We start from the raw sequence: 20,331 nt of genomic DNA on the forward strand, positions 1-20,331 counted from the left end.
AGGAGTGATCACACCTTGGAGAGCTGTTGCAACAAGTGGACTGACATGAAGCATGGCTCCAACACCAGAGATGTCAATTGAAAAAAAAGAGAGGATTATCAAACTCCTTAAAGAGGGTAAATCATCACGTAGTGTTGTACAAGATGGTGGTAGTTCACAGTCTGCTGTGTCTAAAACATGGACCAAATACAAACAACATGGGAAGGTGGTTAAAGGCAAGCATACTGGTAGACCAAGGAAGACATCAAAGCGTCAAGACAGAAATCCAATCATCCACAGTCCACGATTGCCTTTCCTTAGCCCATTGTAACCTTTTTTTTTTGTGTTTAGGTGTTAGAGATGGCTTTCTTTTAGCTTTTCTGTATGTAAATCCCATTTCCTTTAGGCGGTTTCTTACAGTTTGGTCACAGATGTTGACTCCAGTTTCCTCCCATTTGTTCCTCATTTGTTTTGTTGTACGTTTTCTGTTTTCAAGGCATATTACTTTAAGTTTTCTGTCTTCACGCTTTGATGTCTTCCTTGGTCTACCAGTATGCTTGTCTTTAACCACCTTCCCATGTTGTTTGTATTTGGTCCATGTTTTAGACACAGCCGACTGTGAACAACCAACATCTTGTACAACACTGCGTGATGATTTACCCTCTTTAAGGAGTTTGATAATCCTCTCCATTTTTTCAATTGACATCTCTGGTGTTGGAGCCATGCTTCATGTCAGTCCACTTGTTGCAACAGCTCTCCAAGGTGTGATCACTCCTTTTTACCTACATACTAACAAGCAGATTTAATCTGATGCAGGTTTTAGTGTTTGTAATGAAAATTTACAGGGTGATTCCATAATTTTTTCCTCAGAATTGAGTGATTCCATAATTTATTCCCTGTGCTTGTTCTATAAATCTAACTGTTACTGGCCACCACAATTATTTTTCTTGATTTCTTTTAGTGTTTCTTAAAGCCAGAAAGTTGCCATTTGAAATGCCTTTAGTTTTTGGCCATGTCTGTGATCTGCTTTTTTTCTACAACAATAAACAACTGAAGGAACATCCTCAGGGACTGGCGATTCCATAATTTTTGCCAGGGGTTGTACATAATATTTATGAATGACGTCTATCTCATCCACGTAGTGCAAGTGTTAAAAACGTCCATTATATTCACAACTCTGTCATAGAGACAAATAAGCCAATCCATTGTTCACCGACGGTGTGAAACAATAAGAACCCAGACGCCAAACAGCATGTAGTGGCAAAGATCTCTGCAGGAGAGACACAGTGTCTGGAGGGACCTTGAAATGTCATATATCAATAGGATGCACAATCTTTTGATAACCAAGAGAAAAACCACAAAGACAATGGATTACTGATTTCCGTATTATAATGTTGGCACTGGAGCATCTAATCTGCAACTACACTGCTAGATAATTTAACTACTCCAGCATTCCCTAGCCCATCTCTCTACCCCCCCCCCCTGCACATCACAGCCCCCTCTTCTTTTTGGAGTGTGTAATTACTCTCTGTACTGGTCCAGCTCCTCCACCCCTCTCCACGTCCCAAGATATATTTTTATGTAGCTGCTGGGGAGGAGTGATGAGGAATACCATAGTGTGTCACTTGAGTGACAACTCTGAGTCTGCTAGGGCTGGTGACATCACATCTAAGATGGCAGCACCCAGCAGCAGTCTTGGGGCTTTTTGATATCTACGCAAATACCATGCACAGAATATGTTAACAGCATATACAGTATCTCACAAAAGTGAGTACACCCCTCACATTTTTGTAAAAAATGTTATTATATCTTTTCATGTGACAACACTGAAGAAATTACACTTTACCACAATGTAAAGTAGTGAGTATACAGCTTGTATAACAGTGTAAATTTGCTGTCCCCTCAAAATAACTCAACACACAGCCATTAATGTCTAAACCGCTGGCAACAAACGTGAGTACACCCCTAAGTGAAAATGTCCAAATTGGGCCCAAAGTGTCAATATTTTGCATGGCCACCAATATTTTCCAGCACTGCTTTAACCCTCTTGGGCATGGAGTTCACCAGAGCTTCACAGGTTGCCACTGGAGTCCTCTTCCACTCCTCCATGACAACATCACGGAGCTGGTGGATGTTAGAGACTTTGCGCTCCTCCACCTTCCATTTGAGGATGCCCCACAGATGCTCAATAGGGTTTAGGCCTGGAGACATGCTTGGCCAGTCCATCACCTTTACCCTCAGCTTCTTTAGCAAGGCAATGGTCTTGGAGGTGTGTGGGGTCGTTAGCATGTTGGAATACTGCTGTAAGAGAATTGCTGTAGCGCATCGGGTGCACACGTGTGCGCATACGGAACCTGAAATGCGGGAGTGCGTCCACAGTCCCCTTTGATGCCAGACGGCCTATTTAAAGGGTGCTCTGACCCTTGCTCAATGCTGACTGGTCTTCAGCTGTTTCCCAGTGACCTGCCTGTATCCCGTTTAATCATCTGTTGCTGACCTGGCTTACCACTGACATACCCTTTGGATTCCGATTATACTGCTGATACTGCTACACTGTTATACACGCTGTACACTCACTACTTTACATTGTAGCAAAGTGTCATTTCTTCAGTGTTGTCACATGAAAATATATAATAAAATACTTACAAAAATGTGAGGGGTGTACTCAGTTTTGTGAGATACTGTATAATCTTTCGGGAATATTTTGCTGAAATGAATGGTTTAGCGATTTGGTCTCTTTAACTAATAGGTATTTGCAAATTCTTGAAACTTTTACTTATTTATTCCTGCTCCTGTAATAAATCTTTAATAAGTCTCTGGTCCTTCCAGTGCTGGAAATAATGATGTCAGGAACACCTTTACACAAATAAAACTCATGCGCTCAGGGGACAGATCGTCAGAACCTGGAAAAGCACTGTGCTGAGTCAATTACATAACGAGATCTGCAGTAATCTCCTAATCTGCAGTATTTTTATTCCCAGAACTTCACGACTTACTGCTGAATGGCTCGACAGATTTCCTCTGCTGTCTTGCCTGCTTTCCTCAAGGTTATGGCCAGGTTCTTGGCTCTGTTGGCATCAAGCAATGTCACCTTGTTGGAGCCTTTAGGTGTTACTTTCTGCTTGCTGGAGGTGACATCAATGGGCGGGCCCTGGGCCTTTGTCTTAAAAATGTCTTCAAATTCGTCAACGTTTAAATCCTAGATAAAGAAATTGTGGTTACATCATAATTACAATTGATGCTATGCTGTTTTTCCAACTATAAGGGAAAAAAAATGCTGTAATAAGACAGAAAATAGATTAGGTAGTTTGAACCAATTTGATTGCTTTCTTCATTCCAACAAGACTAGATTTGCATATTTCCCTTTTGGAATCCCTTTATCCTGGCAACATAAGATGTTCTAAATCTCTGGAAAATAATCATATCAATATATCATATTGATATTTCTAAGGTCTGTGTGAACTCAGACCAGCAATTAGCTTGTATATGCTTTTAGCTAGGCAATGTTTTTACATAGACTTGGGGAACGAGGGAAGACTGAAGTCTAAGAATGGCCATGATCTAAGAAAGACTGGACTTGGGCTATTACCCATTTTCTCAGAGGTGATATAGTACACTCATTTTTTATTTCATGCACATCTGCGGTTCATACCTCAAGTATCCTTTCATCGTCAATTTCATTGAAGACTGTGCCATTGATCTGGTTGGGTTTTAGAGCAACCCAGTTGAATACTGGCATCCTAAACTTTGTCTTGATGGGCTTCTTAATTTTCACAGCTGTGCAAGAAAAACAGTAGATGGGGATATACTTTTATTTTCAAACCAAATCACAAAATATGCAAACACATACAGAACATGCATAGCTGATACAATGAACATGTAAGTGAGTTTGTTCGACCAGGGATCATAAAGAAAAGTGATAGTGACTTTTGCCAGCATATTAAACAGATAATAAACCCCAGGTTTCCACAAAGATAAAGAAAACGGTCCATAAAAAGGGGACAGTTTATTTTATTTATATACTTGACAACAGTCCCTGATGTGCTGTGGCAGTCGTGTTTTTTTTTTTTGTTTTGTTTTTTTTTTAGGTCTTAGACCTAAATTGGGGAACACTGAAGATGTTAAGTGGCAGATTTGATTGTTCTATGGGCAGCTGGAGAAAGGGTAAATCTTCCTCTGGAATGTTGTCATGTACATACTTCATTTTTAAAAATAAACATTAAAGCAATGAACACAGTTTCTAAAAGAACAATGGAAAAACCTACAGAACAGCTTGATCGGTCCATCTTAAGAGGAAGCACAAAAGCAAGAGGAGAAATTAGTGTTATACATTATAGCACATAGCAGGTAAAACACAAAACCTCAGGACACATGTAATATCAAGATACATAAATGATCACAACTCGCAAATTAGAAGTTACTGAAACGGGGTACTCCTTTAAAGTGGACCTGTTATTGAAATATACATTTCTAATGAAGTATATGTCAGCATTGCCTAATACTTCTGATTAATAAACATACAGTAAACAGGCAGGTTATTATGTTGAGCTCTGTCATTTCAAAGCCATTGTTTCTAATTTTTAGGGACTCATTAATGACGGGAATGGTACCACTGGATTTGCAGATGACAACAAACTATGCAGTGGAATAACGTCCTTACAGGATGTCTCCAATTTACAAGTCAACCTGAATGCATTAATCTAATTGGGCGACTATGTGGCAGATGAGGTTTAATGTTGATAAATGTGAAGTTATGCACTTGGGGGGCTAAGAATATGCATGCATCATACATACTAGAAGGAGTACAACTGGGGGCATCCGTAGTGGAGAAGGATCTGGGGGCTTTGGTAGATCGTAAGCTCAATAATAACATGAAATGCCAAGCTGCAGTTTCCAAAGCGAGCAAAGTCCTTTCTTGTAATAAGAGAGGTATGGACTCCAGAGAGAGAGAAAGACATCATTTTGCCCCTGTACAAATCAATAGTAAGACCTCATCTGGAATATGCAGTTCAGCTTTGGACAGTGGTTCTCAAAAAGGATATCGGGGAACTGGAGAAAGTGCAGAGAAGGGCAACCAAACTGATAAGAGGCATGGAGGAACTCAGCTATGAGGAAAGATTAGAGGAACTGAATTCATTCTCTCTTGAAAAGAGGAGATTAAGGGGGGATATGATCAACATGTACAAATATATAAGGAGTCCATATAGTGAACTTGGTGTTGAGTTATTCACTTTACGGTCAACACAGAGGACAAGGGGGCACTCTTTACGCCTAGAGGAAAAGAGATTTCATCTACAAATACAAATAAAGTTGATCCAGGGAAAATCCAATTGCCTCTTGGGGGTCAGGAAGGAATTTTTTTCCCCTGCTGTAGCAAATTGGATCCTGCTTTTCTGGGGTTTTTCGCCTTCCTCTGGATCAACTGTGGGTATAGGATTGGGTATATGGGACTGTTTGATATTATTTATTTATTTTTATGGTTGAACTAGATGGACTTGTGTCTTTTTTCAACCTAACTATGTAACTATGTATGTAACAAACACTATTAATACTATTAACGTTAAGGTGCTCTCTTGTATAGTATATCTAAAAACTTTAGGAAGACTAATGTTTATTTTCAATTAGCAGGAACCAGTCCTGCTGGTGGTGGACTTTATTGGCACCCACATGAGACAAATTTGTATAAAAATATCAAATATTTGGGACCAGCGGATGAAAATACACACACCTCTATCTTCACACATGAATGTTTCCCTGTAAAGAGGTGTCTGTATAATGGTCCCTAGTAGGACCGCTGTATCATATGCCAATGTATTGTTTTTAATCATGTATCAACGCATTGGTGTCATCTTTTAATGATCAAGAATAAAATGTAACATTTTTATACAAATTTGTCTTATGTGGGTGCCAATAAAGTCCACCACCAGCAGGACTGGTTCCTGCTAATTGCAAGATATGCTATAATAATTGGGATGTGGCATAAGGTCTTTCTTTTTCTCTAATGTTTATTTTCAGTCCAGTTAAAAAAATTACAGCTGACTTAAAGATGCAAGTTTTTGGGACCTTTCATATCTCCCTTCCTCAGACGTTATACAATTAATGAATTGTATAATACCAAAAGATTTGTAACCCCTGCAAGACAATATAGACTGGTCTATGACCTCCACTACAGCTAGAACACTACAGTGGGACCCAGACCTGCCCTCACCTTGCTGACTGGACAGTTAAGGAGAAGAAGCATACTGAAGGTGTCATCCTTCTCTCCTCCTTTCAATATATTCCTTGGGCATTGCTGCAGAGCCTGATTGGCTCCAAATGCTGCCCCAAGGCTAGTATAAATATTCGTTTCAGATACTCACATTAGTTGCATTTAAGTTATTTTTTAATGAACACATAACTGCATTAATTAGGGTGTTTATACTGCAGCTGCCTGGAGTCCAGCTTTAAACATGAAAAATGAATTTGATGATTTTCGCTTCCCATGTTTCTGTACAATTGGTAAACACCCGAAAGTCTAATGCAGTCTATCCATATTTATAAAAGCAAGCTGCGTCAGTATGAGAATATATGTCCGCTCATTTCCCTTGATGATATGAATGAGCTGACTCACAGCCGTATATTTCCTGCGAGGCTCGGAGCTAAACTGATCATGCCACAAATAAACTTCACTACATGGAAAAAAAAATGAAAAAATAATGTTCACTAATGCACAAAGGAAGATGTGTGCTGCTTGATCTGTAAATGAATCAATATTAATAGTAACAGCTGCAGGAATAAACAAGCTTTAGCTCTCCATTAGACTTCCAGGTACAAATATTAGCAGGCATGGGTCAGCACAGCTGATATCCCACAGAGCCCCAGAACCCACTGCAACTCCCTCCTAGCAGTGACAGCGGTATGTATATGGTACTTTTATGCTTCACTGTTCTATACTGGAGAGTGAAGGTTCTCATAGACCTCATTTCTACCAAGCAGGAAAATCTCCCTGTACACTAATACTGCATACACACGAGCGGAATTTCCGTGGGAAAAATCTTGGATGGTTTTTCCGACGGAATTCAGCTCAAGCTTGGCTTGCATACACACGGTCAAAGGAAAGTTCACTGAACTTTCGACCGTCAAGAACGCGGTGATGTACAACACTACGACGAGCCGAGAAAATGAAGTTCAATGCTTCCGAGCATGCGTCAAATTGTTTCCGAGCATGCGTAGGAATTTTGCTCGTCGGAATTGCTACAGACGATCGGAATTTCCGATCGGAACTTTTTCCGACCGAAAAATAGAGAACATGCTCTCAATCTTTTGCTGGCTGGAATTCCGCCAGCAAAAATCAGATGGAGCATACACATGGTCGCATTTTCCGACCAAAAGCTCTCATCGGTCTTTTGCTGGCCAAATTTCCGATCGTGTGTATGGGGCATTACAAGCAACTCAGAATGATCCAATTATCACAAGAAATGCTGGTTTTATTGGTCCATTTATGGCCATTGTAAGTTTATAGCTCTAAATGATCTTAAAAGCAAATTCTTTTGTAACAGGGGGTCTGCCATGGTAGTGTTCCGCGCAGAACTACATAGCTTATGGAACCTGATAAGGCAGGAATAGGTCACAGCTAAACTCCAAGCAGTGACCTGACTTTTCTCTACTTCAGTTAAGTAACAAAGCTTGGTCACATAGCCAGCCTGTGATTGGACAATAAAAATGCATAAGAAGACTGAAGAGCTCATCCCTCTGTTTACGCTTCTCTCTTAAAATCAGCATGTCAGTTATCAGCACATGTGCACACAGCAGACCTGATTGGCTTCCCTTGCCGGCCCACCCTCTGCCAGTCTTGAGTGCCATTGTACAAGGGATTACATGAGACTGGCACCAAGACAGATTCAGGTACTTACATTACTTGCATTTAAAAATATTTATCTTCACAGTGAATATGTAACTATATTATATGTTGTTTGTTTTTTTTTAACCAAAGACATATAGCAGAAAAAATTTGGCCTACATTCTAATTTTTTTATTGGCTATGTTTTATAGCAGAAAGTAAAAAATATATATATTTTTTTTAAAACATATTTAGTTTGCTCTATTTGTGTAAAAAACATTATATAAATAAAATGTAGGTACATCGTTCCATGACCGTGCAACTACCAGTTACAGTAGCACACTAAATAAAGTCATGAAGGGGGTAAAATCTGCCTTGAATTCAGCTATATGTGTTGGGGCTGGGAGGGGGGGTTATGTGTTAAAGTAGAAATTAAGGCAAAACTTTTTTTTTCATTACAGATAGAGTAACGAATGGTTATTTCAGGTTTTTCTGCCATCTGTGTTTCATGGGAGAGATTTGCCTTCAATTAAAAGAGAAGTATGGGTTTTCTTTTTATTTAATAATCTTACCTACCTAGGTCCAATGCTGCACCTGTCCCCAGGTGCCTCTAAGGCTGAGAAGCAATAGATCTAACACCGCTGATTGCTCGGTTCTCAGAGCTCCCTGAGCAGAGAGCTGGTGACTGTCAGTCACCAGCTCTCTGCTCTGCCCCTCCTTGCTTGAGTGCTGGGCCGTTTAGGGTGCGGGAATGATTGGCTTAGGCTCTCAGTGCCTTGCTGAGATGCTGAGCCAGGTGCCGGTCTACGCACGTGGGCAGTTTCTGACCATATGGTCATGATCCTTCCTGAGCATGGACCGATTCTGTGACGTCAACGCCCCATCATGCCCAGGGCGGTGACGTGCCCCAAAGCACCCCCCCATGTTGAGGGCATGTGACCTGGTATGGTCCCGGGGGGGGCACTCTCTCACCCCCCCCCCCCTTTCATGACCTGCCAGGCTGCATGCTCGGATAAGGGTCTGTAAGGGTCTGGTATGGATTTTTGGGGGAACAAAATGAAAAATAAAAAATTGGCATGGGGGTTTCCCATAAAATCCATACCAGACCGAAGGGTCTGTTATGCTCTTAGGGGGAACCCCACGCCAGTTTTTTCTTCATTTTGGCGAAGGTTCCCCTTTAAGATCCTCAGCGCACAAGCCGCACCACAAGTCAGGTCATCATGATCCGACTTGTGGTGTGACTTCTATTCAAATCAGTTGGCTGCCATAAGCAGAGAAACGACACTAAAAGCTATCGCGGTTAAACGTGCATTAACGCCAATACAGAAAGCTACTAAAAGCTAGTTTTTACAGCCACTTTTTCCTGTCGTTTGTTTTTTCTAACACCCTGTGTGCATGAGGCCCTATAGTCACAAAAGGAAGTGAGAGGAAATCCATTCAAAGTAAGGTAAATCCCAGCAGAACTAGTTTCCCTATTTGGATGATTTCCCTCGATTTCTGTTCCAGTGACCAGTTATACTTTCATTCATTTGAAAGTTACACTTTAGGAAGTGTAAGGGACAGCCAAAGGTTTAGCCAAATGGTAAGTGTCTGGAGGGTACTTGGCGAGAACCAAAGGCACTGCACTGAAGACTTAAAGCACCAAGATTTCTATACCAGAATAAACTTTACTAGCATCCTATCTAAACTGACTACCTATGTAAACTTAAGAGAAAACAAAATCTTCTTAGTAATAAAAGATGGAAAAAAGCTTTATTTTAACAATAGTGTACGTCAGTAAAATAAATTTATCAGGAAGCCCGACTGTGTTACCTGCTAGTCCTGAGTTAAATATAACTGTGGGTGAGGCAGTTCCTGGAAGAGGGGGAGCTCCTGGTGGTGGAGGAGGAGGTGGAGGAACTGGAGGCTCCGCAGTTGGTAGAGGAGGTGGTGGCGGGGGTGGAGGTGGAGGCGGTGGAGGAGGAGGTGGGGGTGGGGGTGCAGGCGGCATAGCTGCTGGTGTAGCACCAATTTCCACTGTAACAAAAAGAAAAAAATAATAATTATAATGCATAAACCAAGAACATAATTTCAGCTTTGTCTTGTACACAGGATTGTTGGATGTTGCTATGCACGTCATTCTTGTGTTTGTGTCAGTTCACTGGGGAATCCACTCAATCCACTAGGGAAGTGATTAAAACGCATGTTACCCCAACATTTCATATTTCTGATATGTGTCTCTTGTACTGTGTACTTGTATTAAAAAGTATCCTGTTCTCTTTGTATTGCTTCCTTTGTGTGGAATACCTTGGGATCCTGCCAGTCCCCCTGCTTTCCCTTTTCAAACTGACTACGCCAGGCATGTAAGCCCATCCATCCCAGCGTGGTCAGTCTTTGCTTCACCTGCACAGCGGCATGCTGAGTGGCTGAGCCAGCTTCCGGTCAGATATCTGGGTGGATCCCAACATTGGGTGGATCCCAACATTGTGGGGATCCCTGCAGAGCCTGAAATGGCTCTGTGACATCAGCCGACAGCAGACTTTAGCCTGCTGTCAGCTGAATCTGGGTTACAGGAGTGGAAAACTAAGTGCACTCCTGTGACCCACAGAAGTATGGCCAAAAGAGCTTAGGCCACACTTCTCCTTTAAATCATGTCTCTTGGAGGAGATGCAGGCAAAATTCAAGGCTTATATCTTCTAACATATATCCTACCACTTAACCAATGTCTATAGGAGTCCTAAATTAACAATTTTTAAACAATGTGACTTTTCTCATTGGTGTTAAATTAGAACTAGCATGACCAGGACTACACTGTTTTTAGCGTTGGCAGTTTTGTGGATTAGGCTTACAGATGTATTACTACATGAAGCGCATTTCAGAAAACTCCTCTTACAAATGTATAGGATACTTTGTTCACCTACCTTCCCCAGACTCTGCAGACGAAGGAGGTAGAGGTGCAGGAGTTGCTGCTGAAGACACAGAACTTCCTGATACAATTGTAGGTGCTCCAGCAGGCACAGGATGTCCAGTTTGTGGGATACCGGTGCCCGTTGATGCTCCAGGCACCACTTCTGCTCCTGATGGCAAACCACCTGTCACCAGTGGCATGATAGATATATCTCCATCACCTTTTTTCTGAATTTTAAGAGTCCCCTGTTTTTCCAACTCATGGATCTTTCTTTCCAGAGTGGATTGTCTCTGAATGGCTTCCTCCTTCTCCTTGACCATTTTCCGCAGTGTGCTGACTTGCGTGTTTGCATCTTTACAGACATCCTGCGTGGAAACAGGAGGCAGTTGAGGTAAGACAGGGTACAGTTATGGGGCAAATATAATACAATAATAATAAAGAATATAAATATATCATACAAATAAAAAAAATCATGGATAGGTTTTCTGGGAGCCCTGCTGTAGCTCTCAGCAAACCTGTCCAAGGAGATGTCCAAGCAAACACAAAAGTAGCTGAATCATCAGTAGCTGAAGAAAACATTTCAGCCATAATCTTTTTTTTTTTTTTAAAAGATGAACCTTCGCCATTGTCAGTTCAGACAAATCCACCCATTATTTTTCATGCTGGTTGCTGTCACAGGGAGAAAATCTGAAGGGAAATCCTAACTTTTACAGCTGTCACAAGCAGAAGAAGGGATGTCTTCCAATGGGGTCACCTGTTCCAGTAACATCTGTGAAACATAGGTTTTCCCATCTCTTTGGGGTGATTCTTTCTATTTTCCTGTTGTGTCCTTGGAACAGGAAATAAAATCTCCAGGGTGGGGACAAAGACAGCAGTAAAAACTAGACAGAGGCTCTAACCTTGCTGCTCGCTATCCGAAACAAAGTTTAAGTTGGGGTTGAGTTTTAGAAGTTCAAGGTTGAGGTTAATGGTCTCTTTTACACTTGTTTTGTTGCATTAAACTCTCAGCTGACTACTTGGCACTGGAGTTCTGACTGCTGAAAACCACTGTATAGACTTTGGTGATATTCAATATTACACAAGCTGGAGGGAAAGATTCTAGAACAATAGCCAGAGCGCTAAAAGTACACACTTATCATGTAAGTTATGTTAATAAACAATGTAGACATTTGGTGCATACCAGATGTACAGATATGGTCATATCAGGCCATGGTAGACTAAGCCCTAGTTGCTTTTGTGATCTGCCAGCAACCGTATGCAAAGCAAATTGGGACTTTTTAAAGTCACTGCGTGCATACACATAGGTACTTCCCTAGATGTCAATATAGGTACTTTTTAACAGGTTGCTCAGGTGGCACCATGGTGTAAAGCAGTAATCATGCTTTTCTTTTACCACTTAGAAACAGAGGCACTTCAGGAGGGCTGCATTATGATGACTGATACCTTAAGATAAATCCAGGCAGGTAATGCTACCAGTTTTGTACCTTAACAGTTTACACATTTAGATTTTTCTACAGGTTTTCATGAAAGAAAATTATATTAAAACTATTTGTTTAATGTCAGACCCTTCTGGAGCGCTGGAACCAAAAGATGCAATTATGGGCTACAAATAGCAGTGGCTACATATGGTATTGTAACATGGCCACATGGTATTCCATTGGTTGGACTCCATTTAAACAAAAGTTTGGCATCCCATTAATCTTTATAGGGAAGTTTTGGACGGCACAGACTCTTCAAAGCTACTACACAGAAAGACCCCAACCCAACAGTTTTCTAGTTTTATGTGTTGTCCGCTCTATCAAGTGTACAAAAACATATGCATACTTGTATTAGTAACAATGCCTTTTCCCCACTGAACAGCCACAATCTATTCCAGCCTTTCTAAATCTTTTTTACCCCAGGGGAACCCTTAAAATTATTTTCAGGTCATAGGGAACCCCTTCTAACAAATTCATTCGAGAAAAATGCCTTACTTTGATGGTCAGTAGGGAGAGGGCTCTCCATTTTCAGGCAGCTAAAAATATCATTGATGTCATACCACTTGCTCTGCCAAGGGCTGTTTTGCCCCAAAATTAGGAAGGAACCAGGAAATAAAGGTCAATCAGCCATAGGTCATGGAACCCTTAGCAACCTCTGGAGAAACCTAGGGTTCCATGCAACCCTGGCTGAGAATGGCTGATCTATACAACTGCCAAAATAAAATTGCTGAGTAACATAATTTGTTAGCAATAGGTCAAGGAACCCATAGCAACCTCTAGAGGAAATCTAGGGCTCCATGCAACCCTGGCTGGGAATGGCTGATCTATACAACGGCCAAAATAAAATTGCCTGAGTAATAGTTTTTTGGCTCCTTGTAGAACACCTCAGAATAGTCTTAATTATTCTTTCATGCAGATATCTCTGGGAGTTCCAACACAAGACATGACCCTTTATAGCAAGAGATTAGTTTGTTCAGGACACAGAACAGAATAATTGTATAGCTGATACCCTGGTGACAAAAAAAGAAATAAAGAACACAGTAGACAGAGAACAGGAATGTTAGCGGGTTTAGTGTCTACGGTATTCCTTTCACCAAAGCAGTTCATGTTTTGTATCTCAGATACATAGCAAGGCATTGTACTGTGCCAGTCACTCACACCACTGTACAACAAATAGCAGGTCAAGGAAGATGGGGGATTTAACAAAGTAGTAACAGGTTAGGTTTCAGCTTATTGTGAAAATCTCTACAGCATAGGCAATGTTCTCTGTACATTTAGGTGAGGTCATTTTTAAATTGTAATATCAAGACAATAAGAAACGTACCCAAGCAATTTCCAGTTCTTTATGTCTTTGCATGAGCTGTTTTTCCAGTTCTACGATTTTTGCCATTGCTTCATTTTCTGTGTCTAGGAGTTTTTCAGAAAGCTGAAAATAAAGCAAAAGAAACACAGTTTATTTTTATTTATTTGCATGGTTCCCTCAATTTCCATGGCATGAGGCATTACACCATTCACATCACTCTATGCCACAGTAGAGTAGAGTAGAATGCTAAAACTGCTTAACATGTATGGCTTCTTGAAGGAGGCATGTTCCCTGGCTGATTTAGCGGTCAGCTGTTCACCTGTATACTGGCAAAGTGTTATCAAAACATAAAACATGAAGGTAGGTAGTGAGAAATTAACCCAGAACCCCTGTGTTGCAATTTCTAACCCATTACCCAACAGACAAGTCCCAGCTGCAATGTTCTTTTCAGGGTACTCATAAACATGCAAACAGGAAGGTGTAAATAAATGATCTCTTTCGATTTTTTTTCTCTATTTCAGTGTGTATGCTTGGTTCAATAAAGTTATATGTTATCTGCCGACTTCTCCGTATATGAACCTAGTCAGACAATGTTCATATATAAATTTCCAGCTAGTACTAACCTTTATCAAACATACATTAAGAGAGTTTTCGGAAATGGTTGGAATAGACTATAACAAACATATTTTGGGTCCATGTTAATATCTAAATGGCTGACTTGAGGTCTTGGGGGGGGTCACTGGGGTCTTGAACATGATTCCTAGCAAGAGTGCTATTAGCATGGAGTTTGTTTCCTTTTCCCTGCATTTGCAAGGACTTTTTCATTTGCCCTAATTTTCTCACACAAACCAAGAATATACTAACAGGTTCAGTGTCATCTGCCAAAACTGGTGCTGGAGTATGCATGAGCCATATAAACATAATATTCTAAGCTTCATTTGGGATGGGGGTACGAAACTGGTATTATGGATTAGACATGTTCAATTCCTTTCGGTCCGAATACAAATTCGGACGAATTTTTGGTTATTCGGAGATTCGGATGTATCCTAATCTCTGAATGATATAGTAACGAATTTTGTTGAAATCCATTAAAATTTGTTTTGTTTATTCGTTTTCTAACGAATTCCAACTTTTCAGAACAAAGTTCTGGTATGGATTTTAAGAGGAACCCCATGCCAAATAAAAAAAAAAAAACGGCGTGGGGTCCCCCCCAAAATCCGTACCAGACTCTTATCTGAGCACGCAGCCTGTCAGGTCAGGTCATGTGACGTCAGAAGGGGATGGTGTCACTGGGTGACATAGCCGGGGGGTCCCGCCCCTTGCCTATATAAGAGCTGCCAAAGCCGAAGAGAGGGCATATGGCAGGTAGTCTCTTAGAAAGTGAAGCGTTTTTTGCCATTTTCTATTTTTCTTTTAATAAAGGACTTGTCAAAACAGTTTCCTGTGTTTCTTACTTTTTGACACTTGTTTTGGTGAATAGGTACGGGTACGATGTACCCAATACCCATTCACATAGGTGGGGGGGTCAGAATCTGGGGACCCTGAGCACAACCCAGGGTTGTCGGGAAGAGGTCCTTGTCCCCATCAACACGTGGACAAGGTGCTTTGAGGTGGGGGGGCGCAGAATTCGTCAGAAAATGAATAAATGAAATGAATTTTAATGAAAACAAAGCTAAATTTAATGAAAACACAACTAAAGGAATTCCGAAACCAAACTAAGCGAATTCCATAACTAAACAAAATTAGTAACATAACAAATCTATCTGAAACTAAATTAAACAAATTTTTGCGTTCTGCACATGTCTACTGTTGATCCCATAAAGCCATAGGAACACAATAAAAAGCACAAAAACACTGTATTTGTATAACCTGGTATAACCTGAATATGATTGATATATATATATATATATATATATATATATATATTGCTCTGTTGTTTCTCTTACATGAGAAATGTTTTCTTCCAGTTCTTCCACTCTCTCCAGAGCTGCGTTCTTGGTCTCAGCGTCCTCCAAAAGCGCACCCACATCAAACACATTATCTAGATAGGCCTGAATCTGGACTTGAAGCTTGTCACTCTCCGTATGCTTCAATTTCTGAATGTCAAAGAATGCAGAAGAATAAATACAATGCAATCAGTACATATAATTCACAAAGACTGGTCAAAATACTGAGAATGATAACTCAGCACAAGAAAAGACGATTTGGGTTGCAGTGTCATACTCTCTTGAGATTATTAATTACTTCCAAGTTTATGCTACTCTGGCTGTCTTGGGGGCCCTATTCATGAGCAGGACCAGATTAAGCCAAAAGGGCCTCAGTGGATAATAAAATTAGTAATAACTAAAATGGCAAACATGGAAACGGGCAAATTTTAAAATGAACTTAAAGTGATTGTAAAGGTTTGTTTTCTTTTTTTTTTTTTTTTTTTAATAAATAACAAACATGTCATACTTACCTGCTCTGTGCAAGGGTCCCCCTTTTCTTGGGTCCCCCGGTGGCGCTCCAGGCTCCTCTTCATTGGGTGCCCCAACCAAGAGCCACTTTCCATGGGGGCACCCGTGCAGGCGCACTCCCGAGTCCTGCTGCTGGATGCTTCAGGCTCCTCTTCATTCGATGCCCCCACCAAGAGCCGCTTTCCATGGGGGCACCCATGCGGGCGCGCTCCCGAGTCCTGCTGCTGCGTCCATTAACACAAACAGCAGGACTCGGCCCCACCCCTGGTTCCCGTGTCACTGGATTTGATTGACAGCAGTGGGAGCCAATGGCTCCTGCTGATATCAATCTATCCAATGAGGACCAGAGACAGTGGTTGGAGCTGCTGGGCTCGTGCTCCTCACTGGAATGATCGGGTTCAGGAAAGAAAAAGGGGGGGGGGAGGTCTGGGAAGCAGCTACAGAACAGAAGGTTTTTCACCTTAATGCATAGAATGCATTAAGGTGAAAAAACACGAGACTTTACAGCTCCTTTAAACTCAAAAAGTGAAGATTTACTTTGTTACAGGGAACATATAGAAATATTAACTGTACCTAAACAGTAGCCTGGAAAAAGAACCTTTTGTGTGAAATTCCTCCTGAAAAAAAACTCCTGTGCCTCTAGCCTCATAGGTGTTCTGTATATCTGCAGCATGAGATCTAAGGCATTGTTGCCTCTGGGTGCCAGCTTCAGAAGATTTGGAGTGAGAATGAGTGATGTCACTTCTTTGCAGCTCACTCCTCCTTGCTGGAGACTCTAACATGAGGAAGCAAAGCCCTGCTTCTACCAAGGTGGATGCCTCCACACAGAGACACAGCACAGAAGAATTTTCACTTTACACATTAATTGGCGCAGTGGGGTTGATTTACTAAAATTGGAGAGTGCAAATCTGGTGCAACTCTGCATAGAAACCAATCAGCTTCTAGTTTTTTTGTCAAAGCTTTGTTGAACAAGCTGAAGTTAGAAGGTGATTGGCTACTATGCACAGCTGCAACAGATTTTGCATGCTATCGTTTTAGTAAATCAACCTCAGTTAGTCTTGTTTCGCGTTTTCAAGCTGCAAATGTATATGTTCATGCAAAGCTATTTATTTCTATTGCAATGGTATATATTGTAGGTCCACTGTCTGCTGTGTACTGTGAATGGAATTCTACCTTTAAAGCAGCTTTGTTTTGTATACACAAAACAGGTTGCATTAACCAACTAGGCCTGAGAACCCAAGAAGCTTCTTTCCTACTAATCAATGACTTGATATAGGATATGTACCCCTAAGCGTTAGAACTGTACCTTCATTGGGACCAGAAGCTGATATTAAATATAATCGCCAGAAAAAAAAAATATGTTTTTTCAATAGCATAATAATTCTAATGCCGCATACACATGGCCGGAATTTTGGCCCGCAAAAGACCGATGAGATTTTTACTTCGGAAAATGCGACCGTGTGTATGCTCCATCAGTCTTTTGCTGGCGGAATTCTAGCCAGCAAAAGATTGAGAGCATGCTCTCAATTTTTTGGTCGGGAAAAGTTCCTATCCTAAAATGCGATCGTCTGTGGCAACAATTCGACGCATGCTCGGAAGCATTGAACGTAATTTTCTCGGCTCGTCGTAGTGCTGTATGTCACCGCGTTCTTGACGGTCGTAATTTCAGCGAACTTTTGCGTGACTGCGTGTATGCAAGGCAAACTTGAGTGGAATCCCGTCGGAAAAGCCGTCATATCTTTTTCTGACGAGAAAACCGATCGTGTGTACGCGGCATAAGGGTTGGTGTTATCCATTTCTGACACCCAAAATTGCAACGGCCATTTTTAATGGCACCAGAGGCTCACACTACTCAAAGTTACGTTACTCCATTTCTATTTAAAAAGGAGTTCCAGTCATTTTTGTGTTTATTAAAAGTCAGCAACTACAAAAACTGTAGCTGCTGACTTTTAATAAACACACACTCACCAGTCCCAGGATCCAGCAATGTGGCCACCCGAACCCTCGATTCTCTCACACTCCTCTATCCGGCACTGGCATTACAAGTGTGGGCATCCGGCTGTGACAGCTTGCGGCTTCACTGCCAGATCTTCGCCTTTTGAGTGGAGCTCCGCTTTAACTTAGACCCACATTTTTTAAACCATGATAAAAAGTTACATGGCCACAAAATCACAGAGGGGTTGTACAAGCAATCACACTTAAACTATCCATTGATGGAAGACTCCTTAAAGAGTAAAAAGTAAGAAAAAAAAACTTTCCAAAAGAAACACTTTGTGATAGCTGGGCATTTATTTTGTTACGTTTACATGACCCAGACAGTATATGTTGTGTATATTAGTCACAACCAGATCACAAGGTAAAAGACAGGCATTGTCACAATCAAATGACACAATATGTAATGGAAAATCTGAGGATGACAGTAACTTTTCTGCATATTCTAAAATCTGGCGTCTATTTATCTGTGTATCTATCTATCTGTCTATCTATGTCTACCTATAACTATTTTTATCACCTATGTATTATTTATAACTATCTGACTATTATGTATCACTACCTATACCTATTTTATCAATCAATGTATTTATATATTATATCTCTTTAAGATCTATCTATCTATCTATCTATCTATCTATCTATCTATCTATCTATCTATCTATCTATCTATCTATCATAGTATTTTTCTATCATCTACTGATCTATCTGAATATTTTGTATCTCTACCTAAACCTAGTTTTATCTATCAATATGTTTATTTATTATATTTCTATCATCTATATCTACCTATCATAGCCTATCTAGCAATCTATCTCTACATATAACCTTTTTTATCTATGTATCTATCTATCTATCTATCTATCTATCTATCTATCTATCTATCTATCTATCTATCTATCTATCATCATATTTGTAAAAAGAATAACAAAAATGTACAACGCAAGCAATATAATACACATACTTACATCCAGATATTCATCCAAGGCTAATTTGGTGAATTCAAACTGAAGATGGACTCTGAAATTCATGTCTTCTACAGAATGGACTACGATATTAATGAACTGCATACACGCCACCTGCAACAGCACAGCAAGAGTTAACTAATTAGAGATTGTGCAGAATGTGCAGGAAAGTTTGGTGAAGTATCCAGCACTCCCCTGATAGCCCTTCCTCCCCCATCTCCTGTCATCACGGTTCCCTATTACCGGCTCTCATCCTCATTCCTATTTTTACCATTCCTTAATAACATATGTGCCCACTGTTATAAAAACACGGTGCCACAGAAGAGTTATTTTTAAAACAATAGGCAAACTGTAGACACATTTCTAAGTAATTATAATAAGGAGATGAATGAATGGGATTTGTTCTTTTGACAGCGATACACTTCACTGGAGTAGTGCCATTGCCCTCCTAAAACATAAAGGATTTTTTATCTCAAATCCAAAATATAAGGAGTTATTCCTCAATTAAAGGGCCACTATCACAAAAAAAAAAAAAAAGTTGTATCCTGGTAACTGAACTTAGTAATGCAGATACTTATATTGTTCAGTATACTGAATTACTTATATTTATATGTTTTTTTTTTCTACCAAGCTGTCCACAAAAATAAAGACAGGGGTTTGGTGCAATTATACAAATGCCACGGGCAGAGGACATCCAGGGTTCTGCTTTAATAATTATCACAACATATTTGTTTTACTTTTAAAACACAATTTTTTGCCCATTCGACTTTAAAAAGTGGAGTGCCCATGGTTCATAGTGTTTGCATTATTACTGGTCATGCAAATCAGAATTTTAACCATACTGACTTGATAGAATGTCATTTTGTAGATAACCCTCTGCTGGTATATGTAATTTCCTCCAGTTGTATCATTTTGTTGACTGGGGACAATAGATGTTTTACAATGCCCCGGGACACACATTTGTTATATGTTAGTAGTGAAATAAGCCAATGCATAGCTTATGTTTTATGGTCCTTTAAAGGTCAGTCCACCTAAAAATGACGTTACAGCAATAGACAGAATTTGGTAATTTTGAAACATCAACCAGATTTTATTGCATTTTTGTACAACTCAAAAAAAGGAAATAGGACACAGAAAGCATGGACGGGGAAGGGGGTGCACCTAACACAATACATAGAGAATACAGGCACAGGATAAATAGGTAGTACAGTTTTTTTTTGTGAGCTGCATTAGTCCCCTAAGGTATAAAGGCTTGCATTTGTAGTTATGAGAGGTTGGCCTGAGTGTGTAAGTGGGGTGATAAAACAAAAAAGCTGAGTTAATGTGGTAGGTCCCTTTCTGTTGGAGTCCACCTGCTCAGCAGGGAATATGTCCGCTGTGCACATAGATGGCTGGTCCGTGTCTGCTCCGCTTATGCAGAGCGGACACAGACACAGCCTGCTCTTCTCTATG

The 20,331-nt window shown here is 40.4% G+C and overlaps 1 protein-coding gene across 8 annotated transcripts in view; it reads right to left on the reverse strand.

The window, feature by feature from the left end:
* The window catches only part of FMNL2 (formin like 2), a 342,363-nt gene that overhangs the window by 44,603 nt on the left and 277,429 nt on the right, over positions 1-20,331 (reverse strand). For 5 of the 8 annotated variants that reach the window (XM_073634147.1, XM_073634145.1, XM_073634151.1 and 2 more), the window contains exons 11-18: positions 18,883-18,993; positions 15,413-15,562; positions 13,488-13,589; positions 10,699-11,050; positions 9,611-9,814; positions 4,245-4,265; positions 3,632-3,756; positions 2,976-3,178 (exon numbers count right to left, since the gene is read on the reverse strand). In XM_073634147.1, the coding sequence (XP_073490248.1) occupies positions 2,976-3,178; positions 3,632-3,756; positions 4,245-4,265; positions 9,611-9,814; positions 10,699-11,050; positions 13,488-13,589; positions 15,413-15,562; positions 18,883-18,993 (1,268 nt within the window). The remainder of the gene's footprint in view (positions 1-2,975; positions 3,179-3,631; positions 3,757-4,244; positions 4,266-9,610; positions 9,815-10,698; positions 11,051-13,487; positions 13,590-15,412; positions 15,563-18,882; positions 18,994-20,331) is intronic. The other 3 variants (XM_073634150.1, XM_073634152.1, XM_073634153.1) reach the window with 1 other exon arrangement.

The sequence above is a fragment of the Aquarana catesbeiana genome, linkage group LG06, assembly GCF_042186555.1.
Source record: "Aquarana catesbeiana isolate 2022-GZ linkage group LG06, ASM4218655v1, whole genome shotgun sequence".
NCBI lineage: Eukaryota > Metazoa > Chordata > Amphibia > Anura > Ranidae > Aquarana > Aquarana catesbeiana.